General features: G+C 37.1%; 1 protein-coding gene and 1 long non-coding RNA gene across 10 annotated transcripts in view; one reads left to right on the top strand and one right to left on the bottom strand.

Moving 5' to 3' along the window:
- Positions 1-1,007, top strand: part of LOC139358183 (uncharacterized) — an 88,146-nt gene extending 87,139 nt beyond the window's left edge. Inside the window, exon 3 of the long non-coding RNA XR_011612757.1 lies at positions 920-1,007. This is a non-coding gene — a long non-coding RNA (uncharacterized lncRNA). The remainder of the gene's footprint in view (positions 1-919) is intronic.
- LOC105481001 (structural maintenance of chromosomes 2) overlaps positions 1-24,599 on the bottom strand; it is a 47,288-nt gene that overhangs the window by 12,527 nt on the left and 10,162 nt on the right. For all 9 annotated transcript variants that reach the window (XM_071078094.1, XM_011740239.3, XM_011740245.3 and 6 more), the window contains exons 10-20: positions 16,739-16,972; positions 14,421-14,580; positions 13,818-13,935; positions 13,072-13,210; positions 11,595-11,714; positions 9,530-9,734; positions 7,761-7,896; positions 4,717-4,841; positions 2,952-3,145; positions 1,313-1,456; positions 647-841 (exon numbers count right to left, since the gene is read on the bottom strand). In XM_071078094.1, the coding sequence (XP_070934195.1) occupies positions 647-841; positions 1,313-1,456; positions 2,952-3,145; positions 4,717-4,841; positions 7,761-7,896; positions 9,530-9,734; positions 11,595-11,714; positions 13,072-13,210; positions 13,818-13,935; positions 14,421-14,580; positions 16,739-16,972 (1,770 nt within the window). The remainder of the gene's footprint in view (positions 1-646; positions 842-1,312; positions 1,457-2,951; positions 3,146-4,716; positions 4,842-7,760; positions 7,897-9,529; positions 9,735-11,594; positions 11,715-13,071; positions 13,211-13,817; positions 13,936-14,420; positions 14,581-16,738; positions 16,973-24,599) is intronic.

Raw genomic sequence — 24,599 nt, 5'->3', positions numbered from 1 at the left:
ATAAGAAAACATGCTGGATGAATTATTAACACCATGTGAATGCAGCTTCTCAACCAAGCAATGAATTTCTGCAAAAGCATGTGTTCTCTTTAAACCACTGAAGTTAAAGGTGCTGTGACACATGAAAGAAGGAAACTGTGGGGTAACCTCAAAAACACAGCTGCTTGGCAAAACATCAGATTTTTATAAAGTGGCAAATACTGACAGCAGTGACACTCATAAAGACATGTGGAAGCCAATTCAGTCCTTTTTTTAGGTTACCTGTATATATAGTTCTGTGAGTTCTTTAAATTCAATTTGAAATAAGGTACAGAATACACATCATTATTACTAGCACAGCAGTAATTAGTTCTATCAACATTTGGAGGTAAAAAGTTATTTCCATGGGAGACCACTAAACATTTGGTAACTACATCTTGTAGATGGGAACAAATAACTAAATTTAAATCTAAAAATAAAACATTTGTGCAATTTGTTGAAAATTAGCATTGTTGAAAAGCAGTTAATAGCTGCAAGCTCAAATTTATGTCAGGCTGTAATTTTGCCATTTATATTTACAGATTTCTCCATCAAGCAGTTTTCTAAAATTTTTCAAGAGCACAGTAACAAAAATTTGATTAAGTATAAAAAATGAACACAAACATACCTTTGCAGCACCATCTTCAGCCTCCCGTTTATGTTTGCTGATGTTGTGGTCTAATTCCTTAATTTTAAGCTGAGAATCATTGTTTTGCTCCTTGTGTTTTGCCACTTCTGCATATTTAGCTTTAATTACAGTGTCTTGGGCTGTTATTACCTCTTTTTGCTTGGTCACTTCTTCTTGAGCTTTATTTACTGACTCCTAAAACAAAAAATAAAAGAAAATATGTCGTGAGGTAACATGTAAATAATTTTAATTTACTAAACAATTATCTGACAGATCCCTGGGCAAGATGTCAATGTGATTACAGGCAGAGAGAAGATCACCTAACCCTCTATTTTGTATCACCATTAAAAGGACTAATGAATTTATACACAGAAGAAAACTTGGATTACCCCTGGAAAAAGGGTTGGGGTACAATGCTCACGCTGCAAATGAAAGCGTTTCTGCTGGATGTAATGTAGATGGAATCAACTGGGTGAGGAAGAAGAGAGACTGCTGGAAGCTGACTGAACTATGAGATCCCCAAACTGGCAATTCTGGATGAGTAAAAGCTATCTGTGCCTCATTCTGAGTGAAAAGACTGAGAACACCAAAGTCAAACATCTTAAGCTAATGTTTCATAAACAGATTATCATTTTCAGCTTCTCCAATTTGATAAATAAATCCTACCTTATTTTTAGCCACCTCAGCTGCCATTACTTCAATCTGACTTTCATAGGATTTGATAGCTTCATTTACAGCTTCAAGCTGTTGTTTGTAAGATGTATGCTCTCTCTTGAGCTCTTCCAGTTCCAGAGTGATAGCTTCAACTTCCTGTAAAAAACACAGTATTCGGGTATTCACATAGGTGATTAACTACTCAAAAACAAGTATGTACAGGAAAATTAAATAAACAATAATCTCATGCAAGTAAGACCCACAGCTACCAAAAGTACAGGTTAAGCTGCTTCCCCAGAAAAAGGAAGTTTATTTTCCCATATTAAAAAAAAAGTGTAATTTGTATAGGCTGAAAGAACTCTGCATAAATTATATCCTTTATCATTTATTCCTACAGGGAAAACAATATAATATTCTACATAACAGATGAATTAGTGGAAGTAAAGTTTAAAAACAAAACTGTTCAATGTGTAAAAAGTTGCTCAATATTATTCTTTCCCACTGTAGCTACACTTCATTTCATTAGAAGAGCAGTCCCCAACCTTTTTGGCACCAAGGACCAGATTTGTGGAAGATGATTTTTCCATATGGTAGGGGCAGGGAGAGAGCATGGTTTCGGGATAAAACCACCCCATCTCAGATCATCGGGCATTAGATTCTCATAAGGAATATGAAACCTAGATCCCTTGAATGCACAGTTCACAAAAGGGTCTGCAATCCTATGAAAATGTAATACCACTGCTGATCTGACAGGAGGTGGAGCTCAGGCAGTAATCCTCATTTGCCTGCCATACACCTCCTGTGTTACTGGTCTGTGGTCTGGGGGTTGGGGACCCCTGCATTAGAAAATACTTTGCACAGCTATTTAATAAGAGTCTTAGAGTGGGCTAAAAAAAAATGTGAGGGAAATATATTTAGGTGAAATCACATAAAAGTGATTAAAAACCTAGGTTCAAATTCTAGCTTTGATATTAGCTAAAAGATATAATAAAGTATTATCAGTTTACAACTGAATGACACCTTGTAAATATAACATGCTTTGTCTTCCATCATGTTCTCACAGTGCACATTCATTTAGGTGCTTACCAAATAAAAATGTCAACTTGCTGAATCTCTGATAAGACATCCACAGTATCAAATAATCCACTCCTGAAGAAAGGCCATCCGCTCTTGAAGCATTTACCAATGGTCAACTTCGGCCTTTCCTTAAAATTAGCATCCCCTACTCACAACTATGAAATACTAGACTGCACTGTTTTCAGAGAAAAATACAGATTAAATATCCCTTATCCAAAATGTGTAGGACCAGAAGTGTTTCAGACTTCAGATTTTTTTTTTTTTTTAGATTTTGGAATATTTGCATTATACTGACTGAGTATCCCAAATCAAATCTGCTCCAATGAACATTTCCTTTGAGCCTCAGATCAACACTCAAAAAGTTTCTAACTCTGCTGTATTTCAGATTTGAGATGCTCATCCTGTATATTCCTTTGACTTGTGAGAAGCATAATTTGCTTCCAAAGAACACTGCTCCCTTTTAGATTCTGAGATCAATTCTGATGACTAAGGTCAACCAATGATGCTCTACCACCTTCAGCTCTATGTTGACTTTAAAAGGTAGGTTGGTTCAGTTTCAAAAAGAAGTTATTACCTGTTGTTTTTCTTTCATCTTCTTGCTAGATGCATCTGACTTTGTTTTGGCACAATCCAGTTTTTTCTGAGCATCCTTCAGTTCTCGCTCTCTCTCAGCTTCTGCATTTTTCATTTTATTTTCCAATACTTCATATTTTTCTTTGGCTTTTCTTTGGATTTCTTCAGTGTTTTTCAAAATCTCCTCACTTTCCTCTGCATCACAAAGTAGGCAAATGTTGCTAAATTAACAGTTACAGGTAAAGGTTTACAAATTCAACTTTTAATGGAAGAAATGGTTTGGAAAATTACCGGCTAAAATTTAAGAAAATTAACTATCCCAATGATATTCTAGAAATGGTATAATGAAACACAGATCCTACCTAAAAGTCATATTTGAATTATCTAAAAATCTGTAATGAAATCATTTCTTCTGCTATGAAATTGAACTTCACCTACAACTATTCTTTTACAAAGGTATTGAAGCAACCTATTTAAAAAAAAAAAAAAAACACGGATCATATTTTTAATGCAACTGTATGCTTCCTAAAACCAGAACAGTATAACTATGGTATTTTTCCTGTAGTTGCTAGAAAGTGTATAATTTCATAAACAAGCTTACTTTATGTTCTTTGCCTATTTTATACATATTCAGGGAACTTCTCATTAAAGTTGACAAACAAATTGACAGTAGGATACAGCAAAGGAAAAACAGCCCCAAATTTGTGAAAGAAAAAAATAAGGCCAGGTGTGGTAGTTCACGCCTGTGTAATCCCAGCACTTTGGGAGGCCAAGGAGGGCGGATCATGAGGTCAAGAGATCAAGACCATCCTGACCAACATGGTGAAACCTTATCTCTACTAAAAATACAAAAATTAACTGGGTGTGGTGCTGCACGCCCGTAGTCCCTGCAACTCAGGAGGCTGAGGAAGGTGCTTGAACCCGGGAGGCGGAGGTTGCAGTGAGCTGAGATTGCACCACTGCACTCCAGTCTGGGGACACAGAGAGACTCCATCTCAAAAAAAAAAATAAATAAATGAATAAATAAGAGAGCAATACTGAATGAACATGTGTTGCTGTAACAACCGAAGCATACTGTTAGTGTTGGGACCCAGGTGCAAATAACCTTGGAAGTCGTTACCGCACAATTTCTTATGCTACTTTTCATTGCGGAAAATACTATTAAAATATTAGTGGAGATAAAAACTTTTGTATAACAAAAATATTATGAACACAAAATTAAAAGACCAGTACATAGCCAAAAAAGACAGTAAAAGGATATTTGCAATGCACATAACCTACAAGAAATTAGGACTCTTAAGAATGAGAACAGTGGGGAAAAAACCATGAGCAACCCACGGGCAAAAGAAATAAATAGAAAATTTACAGAAGTATAAACCCAAAGGTCCAATGAACATACAAAAAAGATCCCAAATTCCAACAGAAATTAGGGAAATGCAAAATAAATGCCAATGCATGCTATCTTTTCACAACCAACAGATTTGGAAAATTTTAAAAGTCTGGAGAAAAAAAAGAACTTGGAGAAATGAAAACTTTCATATGCCACTGGTGGAAATGAACACTGGTAGAAATGAACAGACCTTTGACAATATATAATAAAGATGAAAATAACCATACCCTAAGACCTAGAAATCCCATACTTGGATTTTCCCTAAATAAACTTTATCATATGTATCTTAAACATAGCACAGGTAGAGAAGATACCTAAGGTAAGGTAACAGATATGAATAAAACCAGAGATTAAGCATGGGCTGTTTTCATCTTACCAATGGTTTTTTTAAGGGCATCTAATTCTTCCTGTTGCTTGTGATATGAGCTTTGCTGGAGCTTGGTTTGTAATAAATCTGCCTCTTCAGTTTTCATCTCCCATTGCTGTTTTAGTTGGCGATACCTTACAAAAACAGAAACACGTAAGAAATGACTGTAATTTCTCTGGTAGTTGAGAAATACATTCAAACTTCAGATTCTTACCTAAAATAAACTCATATACATTATAAACCATATAAGATGCTACTGGTTACAGGAATAATTTTGATGACTTTCAAGTTTCTGAGGTACCAATTAATTCAAATTTAGATATGGTCATTGAAGGTAAATAACTCTAAATGACTAAAATCCACAATAACTATTTACACTAGAAATATTTAACAGCTAGGTTTCCTTAAAAATAATCCCTCTTGCTAACTAAAAAGAAAAAAAAAAAAAACAACTACTCACCACAAAAAATGATTAATTATAACAATTACATAAAATTTCTAAAATTTAATTATCTATTAACCTCATTTTCAAATGTTAATAATAATGTTCCCTACTTTTAGTGTAAGAAAAATAGTTTTGAACTTAGTTGTTTTACAACGCACCTTCTTGAAAACTTTGTAATTCAATCCCAATTCTGGCTGCTTACTCATTTCTTTCAAAGGTATTTAGCTAATTCAGTTGCAGTGAAATTTCAAGTTAATATAAATTCACAAAGTACCTTGTCACTAGAAATTCATGAGGTTTGAGGAAAAAAAAAAAAACAAAACTTATAAAATATAAATACTACCTTGAGTATTCCTGCCTGAAGCTATACTTGACAGTACTTAATAATTTTAACTTCAAGTTAATTTAAAAACGTGGAGTATAGAAATATTTGTTTAAAAGATGTTACTTTCCTGATATGGTGTGAAACAATGGCTTTAGCTGATCCTTCCACCATTCTCATTTTTTTCAAAATCTATTTTCCTTCCTTGACCTCAGTGACACAATTAGGAAAGAATTCAATTCTGCAGAACAAATGATCCAATACTACTGAACAAAATTAACAGTTCTAAGCCAAATGTAACTAACTACAAACTCATCACCTTGTTAGTGCTTCCACATATCACAGAAAAGTTTTGTTTTACTCTTCTCACAGAAAATAATTCATTTACTCTATGGTTAATTTATATTCATGAAGGTAAAATGCAGGCCTTTACATGTATGTGATGTTTGAAAGTAAACAGGATAGAACACTTGAGGCCAGGAGTTCGAGACCAACCTGACCAACATGGTGAAACTCCATCTCTACTAAAAATACAAAAATTAGCCAGTGTGGTGGCACGTGCCTGTAATCGCAGCTACTTGGGAGGCTGAGGCAGAGGGTGCAGTGAGTCGAGATCGGGCCACTGCACTCCAGCCTGGGTGACAGAGTGAGACTCCATCTCAAAAAAAAAAAAAAAGAAAAAGAAAACAGAAAAACTTTGATTCAATTTGTATCTTTGAATGGTCATCCTGACTATGAAAATCTTGTCCATATTTAGCGTCCTCAAAAGTCTTGGTGCCATTCTAAGCTTTCATAACTACAGAATTTGAATGCTAAAAACGTACCCCAAAATAATCATTTCAACATTTATTTAGATTTTTTAAATTGTATTCAGTATTGCGAATTCTGAATAAAATCTTTTAAAATCAGTCCCTATTTGTCATCTTCAGAAATACTGGAAAAAATTACAATTAAACTTTAAAAAAAAAATTTTTTTTTTTGAGACAGGGTCTCACTCTGTCCCCAAGGATAGAGTGCAGTGGCACAATCTCAGCTCACAGCAACCTTGAACTGCAGGGCTCCAGCAATCCACCTACCTCAGCCTCCTGAGTAGCTGAGACCACAGGCACATGCCACCACGCCTGGCTAACTTTTTTGTATTTTTAATAGAGACAGGGTTTATCCATGTTGCTCAAGCTGGTCTTGAACTCCTGAGCTCAAGCGATCCACCTGCTTCAGCCTCCCAAAGTGCTGGGATTACAGGTGTGCACCACTAGGCCTGGCCAAACTTTCAAACGATGCACTTTGTTAAGTTTGTAGCTCTTTTAACTCATGAAGCTTTCAATTCAAGTGGGGACTTATTCTCCCAGATAACCACAGAGCCAGTTCACTCACTCTTGTTCACTCACTCACTCGTGTGTTTACTCAACAATCATGTCCTCAGTGAGGCTTTTCTTGGTCACCCAATATAAAATTTTAACATGTCTTTGCCCTAGACAGTTCCTATCTCCTTTCCTGATTTACTTTTTTCTTCTTAGAACTAGTAACATGTTTTACCAATTTATCTTTCTTTATTGTCTGCTTCTCCAACAAGAAAAACTAGATGAAGGCAGGGATACTTATCTGATTCCCAGCCCCTAGAAGAATATGTGGCACACAGGGAGCACTCAGTAAACGTTTACTGAGTGACACAAAAAGGTTACATTAGCATGATCCCAATATTGAAAAAATAAAAATACACATATAACTCTATTATACTAAATAGAAACGATGTTGGAAAAATATTTATGTATCTTATCCGTACCTATACAGAAGAAATACTTTAAGGAAACACAGTACTGATATTCGACATGAACTTGTTTACCTGCTCTTAGGCAACCCAGCAGATCCTTGATATAGGAAGGACAGTCACAATGCTATTAAACTTACTGTGGGCACCTGATCAATGCTATACTCTATCATTTTAACGTCAAATCAGGAAATCAAGTAACCTCTGGTATCAGACACCAGAGTATCTAAGGGTTTCCCCACCAACCCTAGCCAAGTGCTAGTGTATTTCTCAGCAGAAAGAATGGAATATTTGAATGATTGTTTTGCTTAAATAGATTTTGCTAATTTCTTAACAAAGACATCTCTCATGAGAAAAAAATGGATAAATGGTTATCAACTCACAATTTAATTAAATATTTTAAATAAACCAAAAATATGAGAAAAGTCAGAAGCTGTATTTCTGCAAATAAAAGTAAATTTTCTATCATTTTCTACTATGCAAATCTTTAATTTAGAAAATGTATATACAGTTCTTACTTTTCAGCAGTGTTTTTAAGACCTGCTAATTCCTCCTCTAGAGCCCGCAGCTCATTCTCTTTGATTCTCAGTTCATCCTGAACATCTTTGAGTTCTTGAAACTTGGTTAAAATAGAAGCCGCCTGGGATCGAGCACCTGATAGAGGCAAATTCAAACAGATCTTCCACATTGAGTTACCAGGTATACACTACACAATGAAAAGTCTTCTAAGACAACTGCACTCAAATCGATATTCAATAGTAAATATTTTAGTGAGCTTATGAAGCCATGGAATTCATTCCATCACCTGAACCTTAGAACACAGAGAACTCATAACAGATCCAAGAGGTTGTAGTAGGTATTATTTATTCAAAATAACCACTGCCTTGTCTACTGGGCCCATCTTCCAGCCTCTGACATTGGACTTGCCTACGTGATTTGCTCTGGCCAATGAAATGGAGAAATGTGTCCCTTCTGAAAGTAAGCTTTAGGAGGCAGTACATAATTTACCATTTGCTTTCCGTTTGCCATGAGTCTCTGTTCAAGACAGAGACTGCTTCTCCTTCACAATGAGTCCCAGAATGAGAACAGCACTGAGCAGAAAGGCAACTGATCTGCAGCAGATATAGCATTCACATGAAATAAACTTGTTGTAAGCTAAGACTGGGGGGCTGACCTAAGTTCTGACACAGTGCAGCAAGTAGAATAAACCGATTTCACATTATAGAACTATAATTATCTGGCAGTGACAGGCTGAGGTATAATGTTGACAAAGAAACTCTGCAGATTTGATGGAAGAATGCTAAGGTCAATTAAAAATGCTGTTTAAACACTTGGTAATTAAGATATGGGGTTATTTCCTATCCTGTAAGTAAAAACTTCAAAAGCATCGGAATCAATAAAATCTAAAAAGTTTCTTCCCTTGTAGACATGTAAAAACACATAGTCTCTTTTTATCTTCCATTTGCAGATACTACTCATTTGACTGTGTACTGGAGAACCTAATACCTGGTCATGGAAATCATTGAACTGGCTATTGTTTTCGTGGCTTAGAAAGACATTAAGTCACTTGATACCTCAAATGGCTTTATGCCGTTTACTGGGTTAAAAACACAAACCCTGAAATCAGATTGCTGGGATTCAAATTCTGAGCTCTGCCACCCTGTAGTGAGTTATTTAACCACTCTGTATCTTCATTTCTGCAACTGTATATTAGAGATGATAATACCATGCCTACCTCATCATTGTTACTAAGAATTAATTCTTATTTAAAGCCCATAGAATACGGTTTTATAGAATGATAGACATGTTCTATATCTGCATTGTCTAATTATCCATTAATCATTTGTGGTTATGGGCTCTTGAAATGTGACTAATGCAACCAAGGAAATTACTTTTATTTAACTTAATTAAATGTAAAGAGTCACATATGGCTAGTGGCTACTGTATTGGACAGCATAGTTGCAGAACATTGGTATATAGTAAACATATTCAGTGTTTGTTATTCTATTGTCTTGACAAAGATCTGCAAACTCAGTGTGGCAAATACTAGACCAAGAAGAACACGATCACTGTCTAAGAATTCCTTTAAGACATTAAGGTACCATTTCAAGAGCAGGTTTAATTTTTGTTTTACTTTTGACTGGAGGTAGGCGGCACTGGCAAACACACAAATGAGAAGTTAACATGTTTCCTGAAGAAGTGGGTAGTTGGGCTAAAAATGTACTTAAAAAAGGCCTCTTCCTATTTACCACAAAGAATTGTGAGGACAAAAGGATATAAAACTTACCTCCACTCAATGTCCCATGCGGATCAAACACATCCCCTCCGAGAGTTACAGTTCTAGTCATTATCCTCTTATCAAAGGCCACTTTTTTGGCATTATCCATATTGTCACAAACAAATGTTGTTCCAAAGACAAACTCCATTGCTTTCTGAAGTTCTGGTTTATATTCAACCAGGGAAAGAGCCACACGAACGCTGTCAGGGCCAACCTGTGGGACAACAATAGATACACCACAGTACATACTAGTTCTTTTCCTTTCAGGTATTATTTTATAAACTAGTAAGAACTGCTGTAATGGAAACTTAAGTAATACTTACCTAGCATTAAAATTCTTTCTGAACTTTCTAAAAAGCTATGTAAAACCCAAAGTTTCAGGAAAAAAAATTGCAGGTTTAAATACTGAAAGATCTATTGCTAAGTAAAATATTTATTAATAGCTAGTACTGGGCATTATGAAAGTTTCTATCAATAAGGAGCCATCACCATGTTTCTAAGTGTCCATTATCAAAGTTGACTGGACACAACTTTCTTAATGATGGTACAGATTGAGTATCCTTTATCCTAAATGCTTAGAACAGAAGTGTTTCAGTTTTCAGATTTTGGTATATTTGTACTACAGTGGTTGAACTTTCTAAATCCAAAATGCTCCAATGAGCATTTTTTGGGTGTCAGAGTTTTGATTTTTGGAAAATTTCAGTTTTTGGACTTGGAGTGCTTAACCTGTAATTCCCAGATCAACACAACTATAAGAAAATTTTGTTTCAATAATCAGGAATTTGGCTTCACAACAAATATTTTTTTCATACAAATGAAACATGCTAGAGCAGTCATCTGCAGTTACAGAAATAAAAACACAAGTAATAACTGAGAGAGTGAAAGTAATTTTAAAAATCCCTCAGTCCTCTATTTTGATCACAATGCTTCTTCTCAGCCTTTGTTTATAGACGCTACCTCTGCCATCATTTTAAGAAAAAATAAGCATCTCTTTTAGAGCTTAGTATCAGCAGTGGCAATCACAACGAAGGAAGCTCTATGTAACACATGTTCAGTATTGTTCTTTGATGTGGCAGCTACCATCAAATAGGTCTGGCTAAGGGATCTGAGGCAAAGTATTTTTGCTGTTACTTGAAATCCCAATTTCCTTCTAATGCTGGGACTTGATGTATGGCTGAATTAACTTCCTGAGCCTTCTGGACTTAATGGTGATTCTTCAAGTAAAGAAAGTACCAACCAAAAACACCACCTTTTAGTTACTCAGCACTCATCCTCCCTCTCCTGATAGTATACATATCAACACAACTATATTTTGAAATCATTTTCATTGAAATCTTCTGAATTTAACTAAGGATACAACATCCAATTAGTTACAAGTATATTTGTAAGTTTCATAGAAATGTCTTTTCAACTCATGTACTTGGAATATCTGCTCAATAAAAAAACATTACAGCTGAATGTTATGACTGACTTCATGTTTTCACAGTATTACACAACTACAATAACTTTTAAATGTATTTCCTTGTACTGATCTATTTTCTTACTAGCAAGCATGTCACTTTAGATCAACGTCAGCAGTTGAATGTGATCCTGGTCACCTGCTATGTACCTGCACAGGCTGAATAACAATCTAGAAGAACTCTAATAAAGAAGCATCAGTGCAATACTAATGAAGGCCTCCCATAATGGATGTCACTGTGGGCAGTTTAAGTATGCCTGACATAGAAACAAAAACAAAAACTTGAAGAATTTGGGGTATTTATCTAGAAGCTCAATTCTAACCATTCAGGAATCAGGAGTGTAATTTTCACCATCACCTGATAGTCATGCAACTTAAGGTTAAAAAGGACATTCTAATACCACAAAGTGAAGTATATGAAAGGGAGTTCAAGTCTTTCAACATTTCTATTCTCTTGTCATCTAATTGCACAAGCCAACCCAATTTTCTTGTATTTTAATTTTGTGGTTCTGTATATGATTATGTCCCTCAAAATTAATATCTTCTAACTTAAAAAAAAACGCACACCCACACAGATGAAGATTAAACATATAAATAAGACAAAATGAGACTTACAAGATTCTGAGCCACTCTCAGAGTTTCTGGTGCAATACATCTGGCTGAAATTTTATTGAGTGGAATTATGGTGTATCGACGTTTCAGTTCCCCCCTTTCGAGTAGCTTTTTACCAGTAACCTACAACACACATTAGAATTTAAAAAACGCACGTTAAAGACAGAAAATTGAGAGAATGCAAGTTTAGTAGTCTATAACAAATGTTTAGTGCCATTTATCCCAAACAATCAAGCTATAATTATATATGCAATGGAACATCATTTGACCTTGAAAAAGGAGATGCTGACATTTGTGACAACATAAATAAACCCAGAAGACATAATGCTAAGTGACATAATCAGACAAAGAAAAAAAAAATACTGTATGACCTCACTTGTACATGGAATCTTTAAAAAAAGAGTTGAACAAATAAAAAGAGTAGGATAGTGTTTATCAGGGATGAGGAGGGAAAGAAAATGGGTGGAAGTAGGTCACAGGTCAAAGGGTACATATTTGCAGTTGGGTAGGATAAATAAATCTACCTATTCAGAGAGATGTAATGTATAGCATGAGGACTATAATTAATAATGGTGTATATTGAAAATTTGCTAAGAGTAAATTTTAGGTGCTATCACACACAAAAAAGGTAACTATGAAAGATGAATGGCTATGTTAATATGTTTGACTACAATAACCATTTCACCATGTATATGTATCAAAACATCTTGTTGTACATTTGTTTTTTTCTTTTTTTAGAGATACAGTCTTGCTCTGTTGCCCAGGCAGGAGTGCAGTGGTGTGATCTCAGCTTACTGCAACCTCCACCTCCCGAGTTCAAGCAATTCTTGTGCCTCAGCCTCCAGAGTTGCTGGGACTCCAGGTGCACGCCACTGTGCCTGGCTAACTTTTGTATTTTCAGTAGAGATGGGGTTTTGCCATGTTGCCGAGGCTGGTCTTGAACTCCTGGGCTCAAATGATCTGCCCACCTCGGCCTCCCAAAGTGCTGGGATTACAGGTGTGAGCCACCATATCCAGGCTTCTTGTACATTTTAAATATATATGATATAAATTTAAAAAAACAAGGAAGTAAATTTGACAATGACTATGTAGCATTTACAGGAAAGAGTATGAGCATTTTACAGACGGATAACAAGGACAACTGAAGAAATGTAGATAAATTCAATGTTACCTTGATGGGAAGACTGACATTAAAAACAGGTCATTTGTTCTCAGATTATTTTACAAATTAAATTCAACTTATACAGCAAACAGATCCCAAAAGTTTCAGATTGGTAATATGCATTCTGAGTTTCTGAGTAAGCATGAGCCTTCCTTTGGAACAGTTACCAAACAGTTATGAACCAAACAGTTTTACCCTGTAAATATGTCACCTTAGGGGAGAGCCTTAAAACATCAAGAAAGTATTCAATTCTTTTAGCAGCACATGACTTTTCAAGCTAACCAAATTAAAAATTTTTTTAAATTAAAATCGACTTACTTCTGTGTCTACTACAACATTGTAGAGTCGTTCTCCAGCCACTAATTCTAAAGCTGTGGTTGCAGAAGTATCTTTCACACTAATCAGAGAAGCCACAAGTCCTTTCACACAATTTCTATTCCAGTTCTTCTCTGGATCCCTGAAATACAAAAGTTGACAAAAATTTATCTTAGATAATAAAGTAGAAAAAGTTATACTTTACTCATCAAGAGCTCTTTTGGACAACACATTAAAGTGAAATGAAAGCAGAATCAGCACATGGTTTTAACAAACCAAAAATTTTAAAATGTCCCAAATGACTAGCCAGCTGTTGTTTTTACATCAATCAATAGATCTTTCAGTATGTTTCAGTGTAATAAGAACTCTGATGTTCTAATCCCTATCATACATATGATTACTGTAAATATTCCATTAAAAAACCCACATAGCAAAACAAATTATAAGATGTAAACGTGGATATTTAACTTTAATGACAGAATAACTTTAAAGACATTTTGAACTGCTATTAAATTTCCCTGATTTTAAGATTAGTGGCATCATTAGCCATTAAATTTCACAAGAATTTCCCTGCCAACATTTAAAACATTTCAACAAATGCTTAAAGGAAAAATACCAATGAAAGAAAAGCAGTTACAACAAGTTTCATACAAAAATCTTGGTGTCGACAAAACTTTCAGACTGCTTCCAGTTTAAATAAAAATGTCTTGATTATTTCTATCTTAAAATTCAAGGCTTAAGTCTCTTACTTGTATGCAAATCGAAGATTGGGAAATCTGGCTAATAGAGCTTCATATGTTTCTTTCAATCTACCAATATCACGAGACAGCTGCCTGCGCTTTTCCAAAAGGCTTTCCTCTTTATTTTCTGAAAGATAAATCATAAAACCGAGTTTTAAAAGTTCAGTCTACTGTTTTAAGGAAACTATTAGTAACCACTATTTCCAAAACATACAAAAAATACAAATTTCTGTAAGTATTACAAAAGCACACTGAACCTTCCAATTTCTATCCATTGTCAAACATTATTTCCAATAGCAAATAACATAATTTTCATTCCAAAAAATAATATACAAACTGAATGCCTACTAATGTAGAAATACACAAATGACATTTTTGAGCTTTCAAATGATTGAAGCAGGAAATTCTCAATACTGAGTTTTCAAAAATTCAAGAGTTGTTTTATAATTAGGTATTTTTTTTTTACTATACTTACAAACACTTCTTATACTAACTAACTCGTTAATAGGCTAAGAAATGTTTCCTACTTGCTTGAGTTCTTTATTTAAATTAGCTTTTTATCAAAAATCACTACCTCCTCATGACCTGATTATCATGTTTTTAAAGGCAAACCTTCATAATTTAGCTTTTTCATTTCAGCTTCAAGTTTTTCTTTAAGTCTTTTTACAGCTTCTAAAGCTTCTTGATCCTTCCTGTAGCCACTATCCATCTTCTTAACTTCAGCTTGTTTATTCTTTAATTCCTGTTGAGCATGCTTCAGCTTCATCTGAGCCTGTGGCAGAAAAATGCAACAGACTATAGGATGTATGAGGCAGACAGTGCTAGTAATTAAATGGCCAAAGATTCAGATTGGTTTTACTAAGAGACCTTAGCCTTAAAAATTTAATTGTTTGGTCTCTTGGATTAGTATTTCAACAAATTAGTCATTTCCCAGTATTTTCTCCTCAAAAACTACTCAAAATATAAACTAATATATGATTAACATGTTGTTAAAGAAATTGAAATTAAAGTCCATATTTTTAATAAGATATGTGTGGGGAAAAGAGAGATCAGCCTGTTACTGTGTCTATATAGAAAGAAGTAGACATAAGAGACTCCATTCTGTTCTGTATTTGAGATGCTGTTAATCTGTGACCCTACCCCCAACCTTGTCCTTGCAAGAGACATGTGCTGTGGTGACTCAAGGTTTAATGGATTTTGGGCTGTGCAGGATGTGTCTTTGTTAAACGAGTGCCTGAAGGCAGCTTGCTGGTTAAAAGTCATCGCCATTCTCTTACTTTCAACTACCCAGGGACACGTACACGGCCAAAGGTAGCAGGACCTCTGCCTAAGAAAGCTAGGTATTGTCCAAGGTTTCTGCCCATGTGATAGGCTGAAACAATGCTGCTAAAAGGTTTATGGAGATGTTTGCATACGCATCTCAAGGCACAGCATCTTCCTTTAAACTTATTCATGTCACAGAGATTTTTGTTCACATGTCTTACTGCTGATTTCCTCCCTACAATGATCCTATTGTCCTGCCACTCCCTTATCTTTAAGATGGTAAAGATAATTATCAATAAATACTAAGGGAACTCAGAGACCGGTGCCAGCGTGGGTCCTCTGTAAGCTGAGGTGTGGGTCCTCTGTAAGCTGAGGGCCGGTCCCCTGGGCCCACTCTTTCTTTCTCTATACTTTGTCTTGTGTCTCATTGCTTTTCTCAAGTCTCTCGTTCCACCTAACGAGAAACACCCACAGGTGTGGAGGGACAGGCCACCCCTTCAATATGACATATTAAAATTGAATTATATCGAATAACTGTCAGTAGCTGGTAATTACAGCCAGCTAGAAATCACAACTCTCCTTCCTTTCCTTTCCGCTTAGTTGTTTATATTTGTATTTGTATATATTTGTGAGTGCTGTCTAAAAACAGTTAAGAAACTGAATTGAGCAATAAGATCTAAAATTATACAGGAAAAGAAGCTAAACTGACAAAGAAACTTAAATGCTGAGAGTCTAATAATTAAATGCTAGAACTATTTAAATTAAATGTGTCAGGCATTCAAGGGTTTATACAATTGACCACTGCTTCTTAAAACTATGAACTAGTATTCTAAAACCCAGATGGGGGTACTTTAAAGAGTACTTTAAAGATTTTCTACTGTTGAGAGTTCTTATAAATTTGTGACTGTCATCTCTGTCATGCCTGAATGAAAAAGTTGCAAATATATAAAGAGGAAAACCTGAGGATTAATGCATAATCACACACATTTGTGTACCTGTTTTAAAATCTGCATCTTCCATTAAAAAAGAAACAATGATATGCCTGTGTACATGTATTTTTTCTGCTAGCAAAATTCTTGTGTTCATAGGACTTGAAGTTGCACTACTATGTAAAATGTGAGAAACACTGTAATAGACTGACAAGACTTTTAAGATTATGAAATCAGAGTAGGGAGAACAAAGACTAGAATGTGGCTAAATGTGAGGCAGAGATACTTCCTAGAAAAATGTAAAGCTTCAGAAACAAGGTTTTAAGAACTAGGTATGATAGGCAAAGCAATGGGGAGGACAATCCTGTTTTCCTGTTAAAGCTTAAGACTTCAACACTATGATATTAATAAAAAATAAAAATAGCCAAAAAAAGAATAAATGGATTAATCTCTAAAATTCCACACAATGCTGCAGACAGAACAAAGCATTTATTACAGTTACATACTGAATTAACGTAATTTGTTGTACAGCATCTTAACAAATCAAGTTCATCAATATTTAGCAATAATATACGTGATTTTTCCTGCATTAGGCATTAGAGTTGCAGAATAACATAAATAAACAAGTTCCTTGACACTGATTATTTTCAACACTATGTAACAATTGCCAAAGCATAATGTGAAAAGAAACTTCTTGAAAAAAACAGCAATCACATAGTGCTTAATGTCTATATTTACCTGTTTGGCTTCTGTCTGAGCTTTACTTATATCATTTTTACAGGCCATCATTTGACCAGCAAGAGTTGCTTCTGCTCCATCTTCATTACTGGACAGGCCAGCGGAAACAGCATTGAAGTGCTGCTGTGCAGCCGCCAGAGCTTCAGCATCTTTATTACTTGCTTCTTGAAGGGCATGCAGTCCATCTGTTATCTTTTTAACTTCTTTTTCCTTTGCTGCTAAAGTTTTAGAGTCCTTTAGGAAGAGTTTCAAATGGAAAAATAATGTATTTCAGGAAAAACATCCAGTTTCTTATACGCATATACCCTTATGTAATCAAATTCCATAGCAATTTGGAGTGAGCATAATAAAATAATTTAACCATCATAACTGTATATAAATACTGAATTATCATTTTGAAATTACAGTTTTTAGAATAAATATAACTCTTAAACTACTTGAAATATTTTCATTCCATGTTATAAACTAAATCCATGAGACACTGGGCTAAATAATAATTGCAGATTTAAACAAATCTCTTGAAGGGACTAAAAATGAATTTCTGAAACTGTAAAACTGAAATAACAGACATCCTACACTAAGCTTAAAAGTAGAGATTTTAGAATTAAGAGTATGTATATGAAAGTATTTTATAAACTGTCAAGAGCCATAAAATTTGAGCACTAAATAGTTATAGAAAAAGTATTACTATTATGTAACACCTTTTAGGTAATATTAACCAGATATCTGACACTACACAAGATACCAGCCCTGAAAAAAGAAAATCTAACTATCTTATTTACAATTAAAGTGACAACAAATTTTGGCCCACTTGATTAGTTCATGATTCATCATTTATGAAGTGCTTACTATATAGCAGGCCCTGTTCTAAGACATTAAAGACACAGATTAAGTCGCTGTTCTAAGGGAGCCTATATTCAAGGTTAGAAGACATGGTAAACAAACAAAACAAGGTTGGGGAATACAGTGATAGGAACTCTTACTTCAAGAAGAATAAGAGAAGGCCTTTGAGATGCCATTTGAAGGGAAGACTGGATGAAGTAGGAGGAGTGACCGTGCAAATACTTGTGGGGCAGTATACTTGAAAGCCCTGAGGAACATGTTTGAATATTTGAGGAACTGGACTAGAAGCAGAGTGAGTAAATGGTTAAGGAGCCAAGAGTCATATCATGCAGGCCATGCATACCTTGCAGGCCATGGTAAAGACTTAGATTTAATTATATAGTTGATCCTTAAACAAGATGGGAGTTCGAGTACAGACCCACCATACAGTCAAAAATCACATATGCTTTTGAACCCCCCAAAAACTTAACTGCTAATAGCCTACTGTTAACCAAAGCCTTACCAATAACACAATTAACTTATATTTTGTATGCTACATTATATATTGTATTCTTGCAATAAAGCTAGAAAAAAGAAAATGTTAAAAGCATAAGAGAAAATACATTTACAGTACTGTAGTGTATTTACTGACACGATCAGTTTACATCATCTGTTTACAAGATAAATCATCTGTCTGGAAAGGAAGGCAACCACAGCTGCACACCTCAATCTATGGTACATTATCAAGCAACTCAACTGTTTCCTGTAGCATCCTGACTTCTCTCTGCTTTTTGGGAGCATTTTCAGTATCACTAGTGCCACTTCATACAGATCCCATGTTATTTGGGTTTATGGTATTGCACTAAACATGAAAAATACACGAGAACCACAAGACATCACTTTCTACTGAGCTCTGCAACTTACTGGAAACGTGAACTACTCAGAAGTAAACGATTAATGCCACACTGAGTTTACTTGAGCTCACCACCATAGCAACAGGAGGTGGCTACAAAAGTATTACAATAGCGTAGTATGTTCTATAGTTTTATGTAGTTATTTAATATTGCATCTTTACATTTGTTTACATTTCTCTGAACTACAAATAGTGCCAAGTACGGTGTTTAAGTTTTGAAAAACTTTAACTTTTTATAATAGATTTTGTATATTTTATGGTAGTAAATGATAAAATAGACTAGTACCTACATATATGTTGTGCATTTATGACATACTTAACTTTTTCTTAATTTTTTTGATATTTCTAGGCCATATGGTATTTGTCTGCAAGTTTTTTCAAACTGTTGCAAACCTTCAAATAATTTTCCAATATATTTATCGAGAAAAATCTGCTAATAAGTCGATCCACGCAGTTCAAACCCATGTTGTTCCAGTGTCATACAGCGTGCATGTAATTTTGAAACCACTGAAGGATTTTAAGCACAGGAGTGATGTGATTCAATTTACATTTTAGCTTCTGTAAAGAACAGACTATAGAGTGGCAACAGGAAAAAAGTAGGGCAACTAATAAGCACATTATTGCAGTAGCCCTCATGAGAGGTGATGGTTTGAATGAAGTTGGCAGTAATGGAGGTAACAAAAAGTGGCTGTATTCTGAATAGACTTTTAAAGTTAACAGAATTTATTGATAGACTGGATCTAGATATTTAAAGAATGGCGAGAATCCAGAGGACTCTTAAGATTTCTGGCCTCAACAATTAGGTAAATAGTGGTACCATTTACTGACATAAGGAAAATTCAGTAACTCAGGTGGGTCTGGGTAGATGAGGAAAATTCCTAAATTCTATTCTGGAAATGTTAAGTTTTACACTTTTTAAAAGTCATCCAAGTAAAAATGTTAATTAAGTAGCTGGACGAAGAAATCTACAGTTTGTTGGACAGTCATCTGGATGTCATTAGACTAATCTTGTTCTCCCTTTCTCAGTTGTGGTTCTCAAAAATAGCTGTAGAATGTGCTAGAAAATGCAACATTCTGATTGAGGGAATGGCCTGAATAATCCATACTCTATTTCAGTTCCCTCCTAGAAATATGCATGTCTTTTCATGCTTTAGCTCAGCAACTCATGTAAACCAGTGCTGACCACCCCCATTTCTCTATTTCTGTGGTATAAACCCAGCGCAAGCTGCTTTCTGGGGTCCCTCAGCTATATGGGGAACACACAGATGAAACTCCATCCAACACTTGTGGGAATGGCCCACCATGAAACCTAGGCTTTTACTATTACTGCCTATCTGTAGGAAATAAATTTGCTTCATATAACTTATGCTGTATGAGTGAGTTCCATTAACACTGACAAGTTGGTAACTAGTACATAGTGAACTTGTTTCATACCATCAGTGCTGTTAGTAGGGTCTGCTCTGACAGAACCATGGCTTACTGATAAAGCTTGAATGGCTTCACCCCTTCGCCTCCCTGCCCCCAATACCCAGCCTAGGGCAGAGATATCACCCTAAAGGGTTGAGGGGCTTGGATATGCAGCTGGATGTTTTATGGAGAAGGAGCCATAATAAATGGAATATAGATGACCCCCTCAATGAATGAGCTGGCTGCATGAATTGAGGCAGAGCAAGAAACAGAAATGGGGGAGCTCAGCACATGATCCCCTGGTTGTCTGACACATGTAATTGCTCATTCCCAGGGCCAGACAGCTCAGGAAGCGGGTAGTCAGATGGCTCCTGAGAGGCAACAGGAAAGAGGTACTCAGACAGTCCCTGAGGCATCTGAGAGAACCAACACACACAACGCAGGCCTCATAGAAAATGAAGCTCACTATCTAGAGGATGAGTATACAGAAAGGCCAGGAAAGGCTTATGCAGCCTGGTTGAAGTGTTTGTTTGATAAAAGGACACTGTGGATCCAAATGGCTAAATGGAATAGTTTAGAGCAGGACCAAGGTCTCCAGGTCCCCACCAGAGATGGCCCTATACTCCTGTTAAGATGAGAAAAAGAAATGAAAGTAGGCTTTTCTGGAGTTCTTGGATGCTGGAGCCCACAGGACTTATTTCCAGTTTTCCTAGGCAAAAGTTAAACTGATGACCATGGGAGGGTTTCAGGCAAATGTAATGACTCACTATGCTTACGTGCTGTGAGTAGATACTTTGTGTCACTTTGGGTGCTGGTGACCACAGTTCCCTCCGCTGAGTATGGATATTGATAGTTTGGTTGCTTGTGGTGCAGAACATCACCACCACCTGAGGAGGTATGTCCCTCGCTGCTAAGAATTGGCGCTATACCCGTGGCACATATCCACCCCGGCCTGCCACCTAAGACTTCATAAGTTATTCACGACTTACCCAAGACCTCGTAAGTTACTCAATGAAAGCAGTACTGCATACCAAATGGAGAATAAGACACTACTTTCTTAATTCAAAACCCACTATAGATAAAAATGTCACAATGCATTGGCCTAGTCTGGCTGGTCAGACAGGCCTTTGGGGCATGAAGACTAATGGATGGTCATAAGCTGAATGTCAAGGTCACTTGGACAGAAAGCCAAGGAAGTATCCCAGATATAGTCAAACAAAAATGGTTGGTGCTGGTGACACTTACTAACAAAAAAGAAGCCCCACAGCTGGTAGGTCTCTTGGGTACTAAACACAGCATATAACCCATGTGGGTGTTTTTTTGGCCCCCTTTAATCCTGGTGACCAACAAAGCTGCCAACTTTGAACAATGGACTTTGCAGTAGCAGGCCTTAGAAAACAACGTAAAGTGGTGGCCTTGCTGCTGCTTTTAAAACATTTACAGTCTGTTAGTCTGACGCAATGACAGGTGTCCACAACCACCAAGAACGCTGACTGGAGTCTATGGCAACAGAAACTTGTCACTGGGGAGACCTAGCCTCTTCGAAGTTGAACTTTAAGTTGCTTGAGGCAGCCACCCGATACAACTCTTGGAATGTAACTTTTTGCTTGCTGTTGTGCACTGGTGGAGACTGTGTGTCTTAAGGCTAGAGCACTACATGTGACTCTGTGACTTAAACTGCCCATACTTGGGTGCTAACAACAACAACAAAAAACCCTATCAATGAATTGGAGCAGACTCAAAAGAGCTTGATTATCATACAGAAATGGTACATTTGAAATCAAGCCCAGTTGCAACCCCAAGGGACCAGGGGGCTTCATGAAAAAAATGGCTTGCTTATTAGAAGGGTCCAAACAACCCACAGGGGATGCTTTGGCTTCTCCTCTGGCTCCCTGGGTCCTAAGATTCTGAGATGTGCCTACCAATGGTATGGCGTGATTTACTGAAAGTTTCATCAAACAAAACAGGAGGGATCCTCTTGACTGTAGCCACCATCAGGCCAGTAAGTGGTCATCTTTTGACTGAGGCTGAACACGGACATTATGATCAATGGGTCAAACTACATGCAGTGATGATGTCCATTTGGGCCACCCCATCGCCATATCTTGCTACATTTCACCAAGTCATAGGCTGTTGCTAACAGCCTAGCCATCTGGTCAGCAGAAGGGCAACTTAGTGACTGGACTGTTAAAAAAAAAATCCCCTATGTGGGCCGGGCATGGTGGATCACACCTATAATCCCAGCACTTTGGGAGGCTGAGGCAGGCAGATCACCTGAGGTCGGAGTTTGAGACCAGCCTGACTAACATGGAGGAACCCTCTCTCTACTAAAAATACAAAATTAGCCAGTCGTGGTGGTGCATTCCTGTAATCCCAGCTACTTGGGAGGCTGAGGCAGGAGAATTGCTTGAGCCCGGGAGGCAGAATGCAAGGTGTAGTGAGCCGAGATCGCGCCATTGCACTCCAGCCTGGGCAACAAGATCGAAACCCCGTCTCAAATAAATAAATAAAATAAAATTTTAAAAAATCCCCTCTGTGGAAACAAGGACATGCTTTCTGAAAGCGACAAATATATGTCACTCATATGGACCCTGATGCTACCCTTGAAAGAAACGTCATTTTTTTTTATACTTCATCATATTTCACTCTGACCATGGAACATCTTTCACTGCCCAACCTGCATGACAATGGGCATTCTCTTGTGGAATACAATGGACTTTCCATGCACCCTGTTATTCACAAGCCAATGGAGCTAAAATGAAGCAACGAAAATGAAATAATGAAATAGCCTACTCATATAGTAACTGAAGGATATCAAGGTGGCCTGTTAGTGAGGTGGTACCAACATCTGACTAGGGCATTATGGACTTAAACACTGTACTTTAGCACAAAGGAAACACAGCACTGCAATGTATAGCCCAATCCCTATGATAGCTCGGGAACATCTGAGATCGCAGGAGAGTGTTAGGTGGGAACATCTGAGATCCCAGGAGAGTGTTAGGTGGGAGCACTAACCTGTCAATACACTTTTTCCACAAGGATGTGGCAGCAAAGACCTGGAAGCAAAACACCTCCCAAGCTGTGGCCATGGCGGGTAACATAAGATGTTATACATGATATCCAGGAGCTTTCTGTCATAGCCCACAGTGACAATCTGGTCCTGCTAGCAGTGAACTACCCTAGCATTCCTAATGTCACAGTGTACGTCAATAGACCCCAACCCCTGGCTTACATGAGAGGACATAGCATCTGTCACATAAAAGGGTGCTAAAAATGCCATTTTAACTTAACTGTGGCAAAATGTCATGATGAAACATAACATAACCTCAATGGGTGTGTCCCATTGGTGACGAAGGAAACACAATGAACTAGTGCAAGCCCTCTGTGCAGGAGCTTCATGAACAATTTTGTATGGGGGAAACTGAACATATGCAACTATATCACTAATGAGATTTAGCTGGCAAACGCTAATGCCTCCCTACCCATGAATGGGGTCACTGAACAGTAAAACGGAAACGGTGCTATGTAAGTTTATATAAAAAGGCTGAAGCCCTGGGATACTTTCAACATTTGAATGTTAGGATAGTTCAACATTCAAGAGATTGAGTACTGTGAGGAAAATTAGGCCAGTAAGTTGTCCTGGAGTCCAGGTAAAAAAGACGTTTGCCAAGGACTACATCATTTTCCATGGGCAGTATAGGAGTAACCCAAACAGAAGATGGGCGATGTCAGGCCTGGAAAGCTGGCAGATGGTGGGATCCTGTACGTTGGGCATGCTGGGGGATGCCCCTACATATCACTCCTAGAAATGAGATGCATTCTAGGGCCAGCAGCCTAAAGCTGTACAACAGATTTACTCAGGACCTACCAAGAGGTTTTACTGACTCTCGGTTTAAGTGCTTTATAAAATCTTCGGTACCATACATAACATTGCTTTTCAGCCCAGCAGATATCCCTTGGGAAAGTTGTTTTAGACAACTGCTCTAAATCTGTTAGCACAAGTGGAAAGAGCGTATGTGGTTGCCAACGCTTCCTGCTGTACCTAGATAAACACCTTACGTACTGCAGAGCCACAAATACAGATCTGGAAGCAGGTCTGAAGGATCCTTCTTTGACCTCTTTAACAACTTCATATCTGGATTACTGGGATCCTGGGCTGAGTCAGTGCTCCAGGCAGGCCTGATCATCCTGCTTGTAGTCCTCCTGGGCACAGTGAAATGTATTCTGGCTATGGCTCAACAATACCGCAATGAGATTACGTCAGTCAGAGTGTTATATCCATCTAAGACAAACCTCCTTCTCCTTCAGATTCAGAGAAGTCTGTGGGCATAATAAAAGGACTAGCTTTGCTAGTGTGGGAACCTAGATTGGAGGATAAACTACAAGACAACTCCTTAGGTGGCACTAAACTAAGCCAGTTCTTCCCTCTCCGGCTTATAGTTCTCAAGAATAACTGTAGAATGTGCTGATAATGCAATATCCCGAGAAAGGGAGGCAATGGCTGGAACAGCCAGGACTGTTCCTGTCTGCTCCTCCAGCTTCCCTAAAACAGAATCTCAATGCTTCAGCCCAGTGTCTCATGTTACTCCAGGGTATAAACCCAGAGCAGGCTGTTTTCTGGGGTCCCTCAGCTGCTGTGCAAGTTGGGCACATGCAAATGAAATTCTAACCACCTTAGGCAGCTTTTCTGAGCCTTGGGGGATCGGCTTGCAATGAATC

Source organism: Macaca nemestrina, chromosome 14, assembly GCF_043159975.1.
Source record: "Macaca nemestrina isolate mMacNem1 chromosome 14, mMacNem.hap1, whole genome shotgun sequence".
NCBI classification, from domain to species: domain Eukaryota; kingdom Metazoa; phylum Chordata; class Mammalia; order Primates; family Cercopithecidae; genus Macaca; species Macaca nemestrina.
Note: the sequence above shows the minus strand (reverse complement) of the source record. Positions and strands in the feature narration are given on the sequence as shown.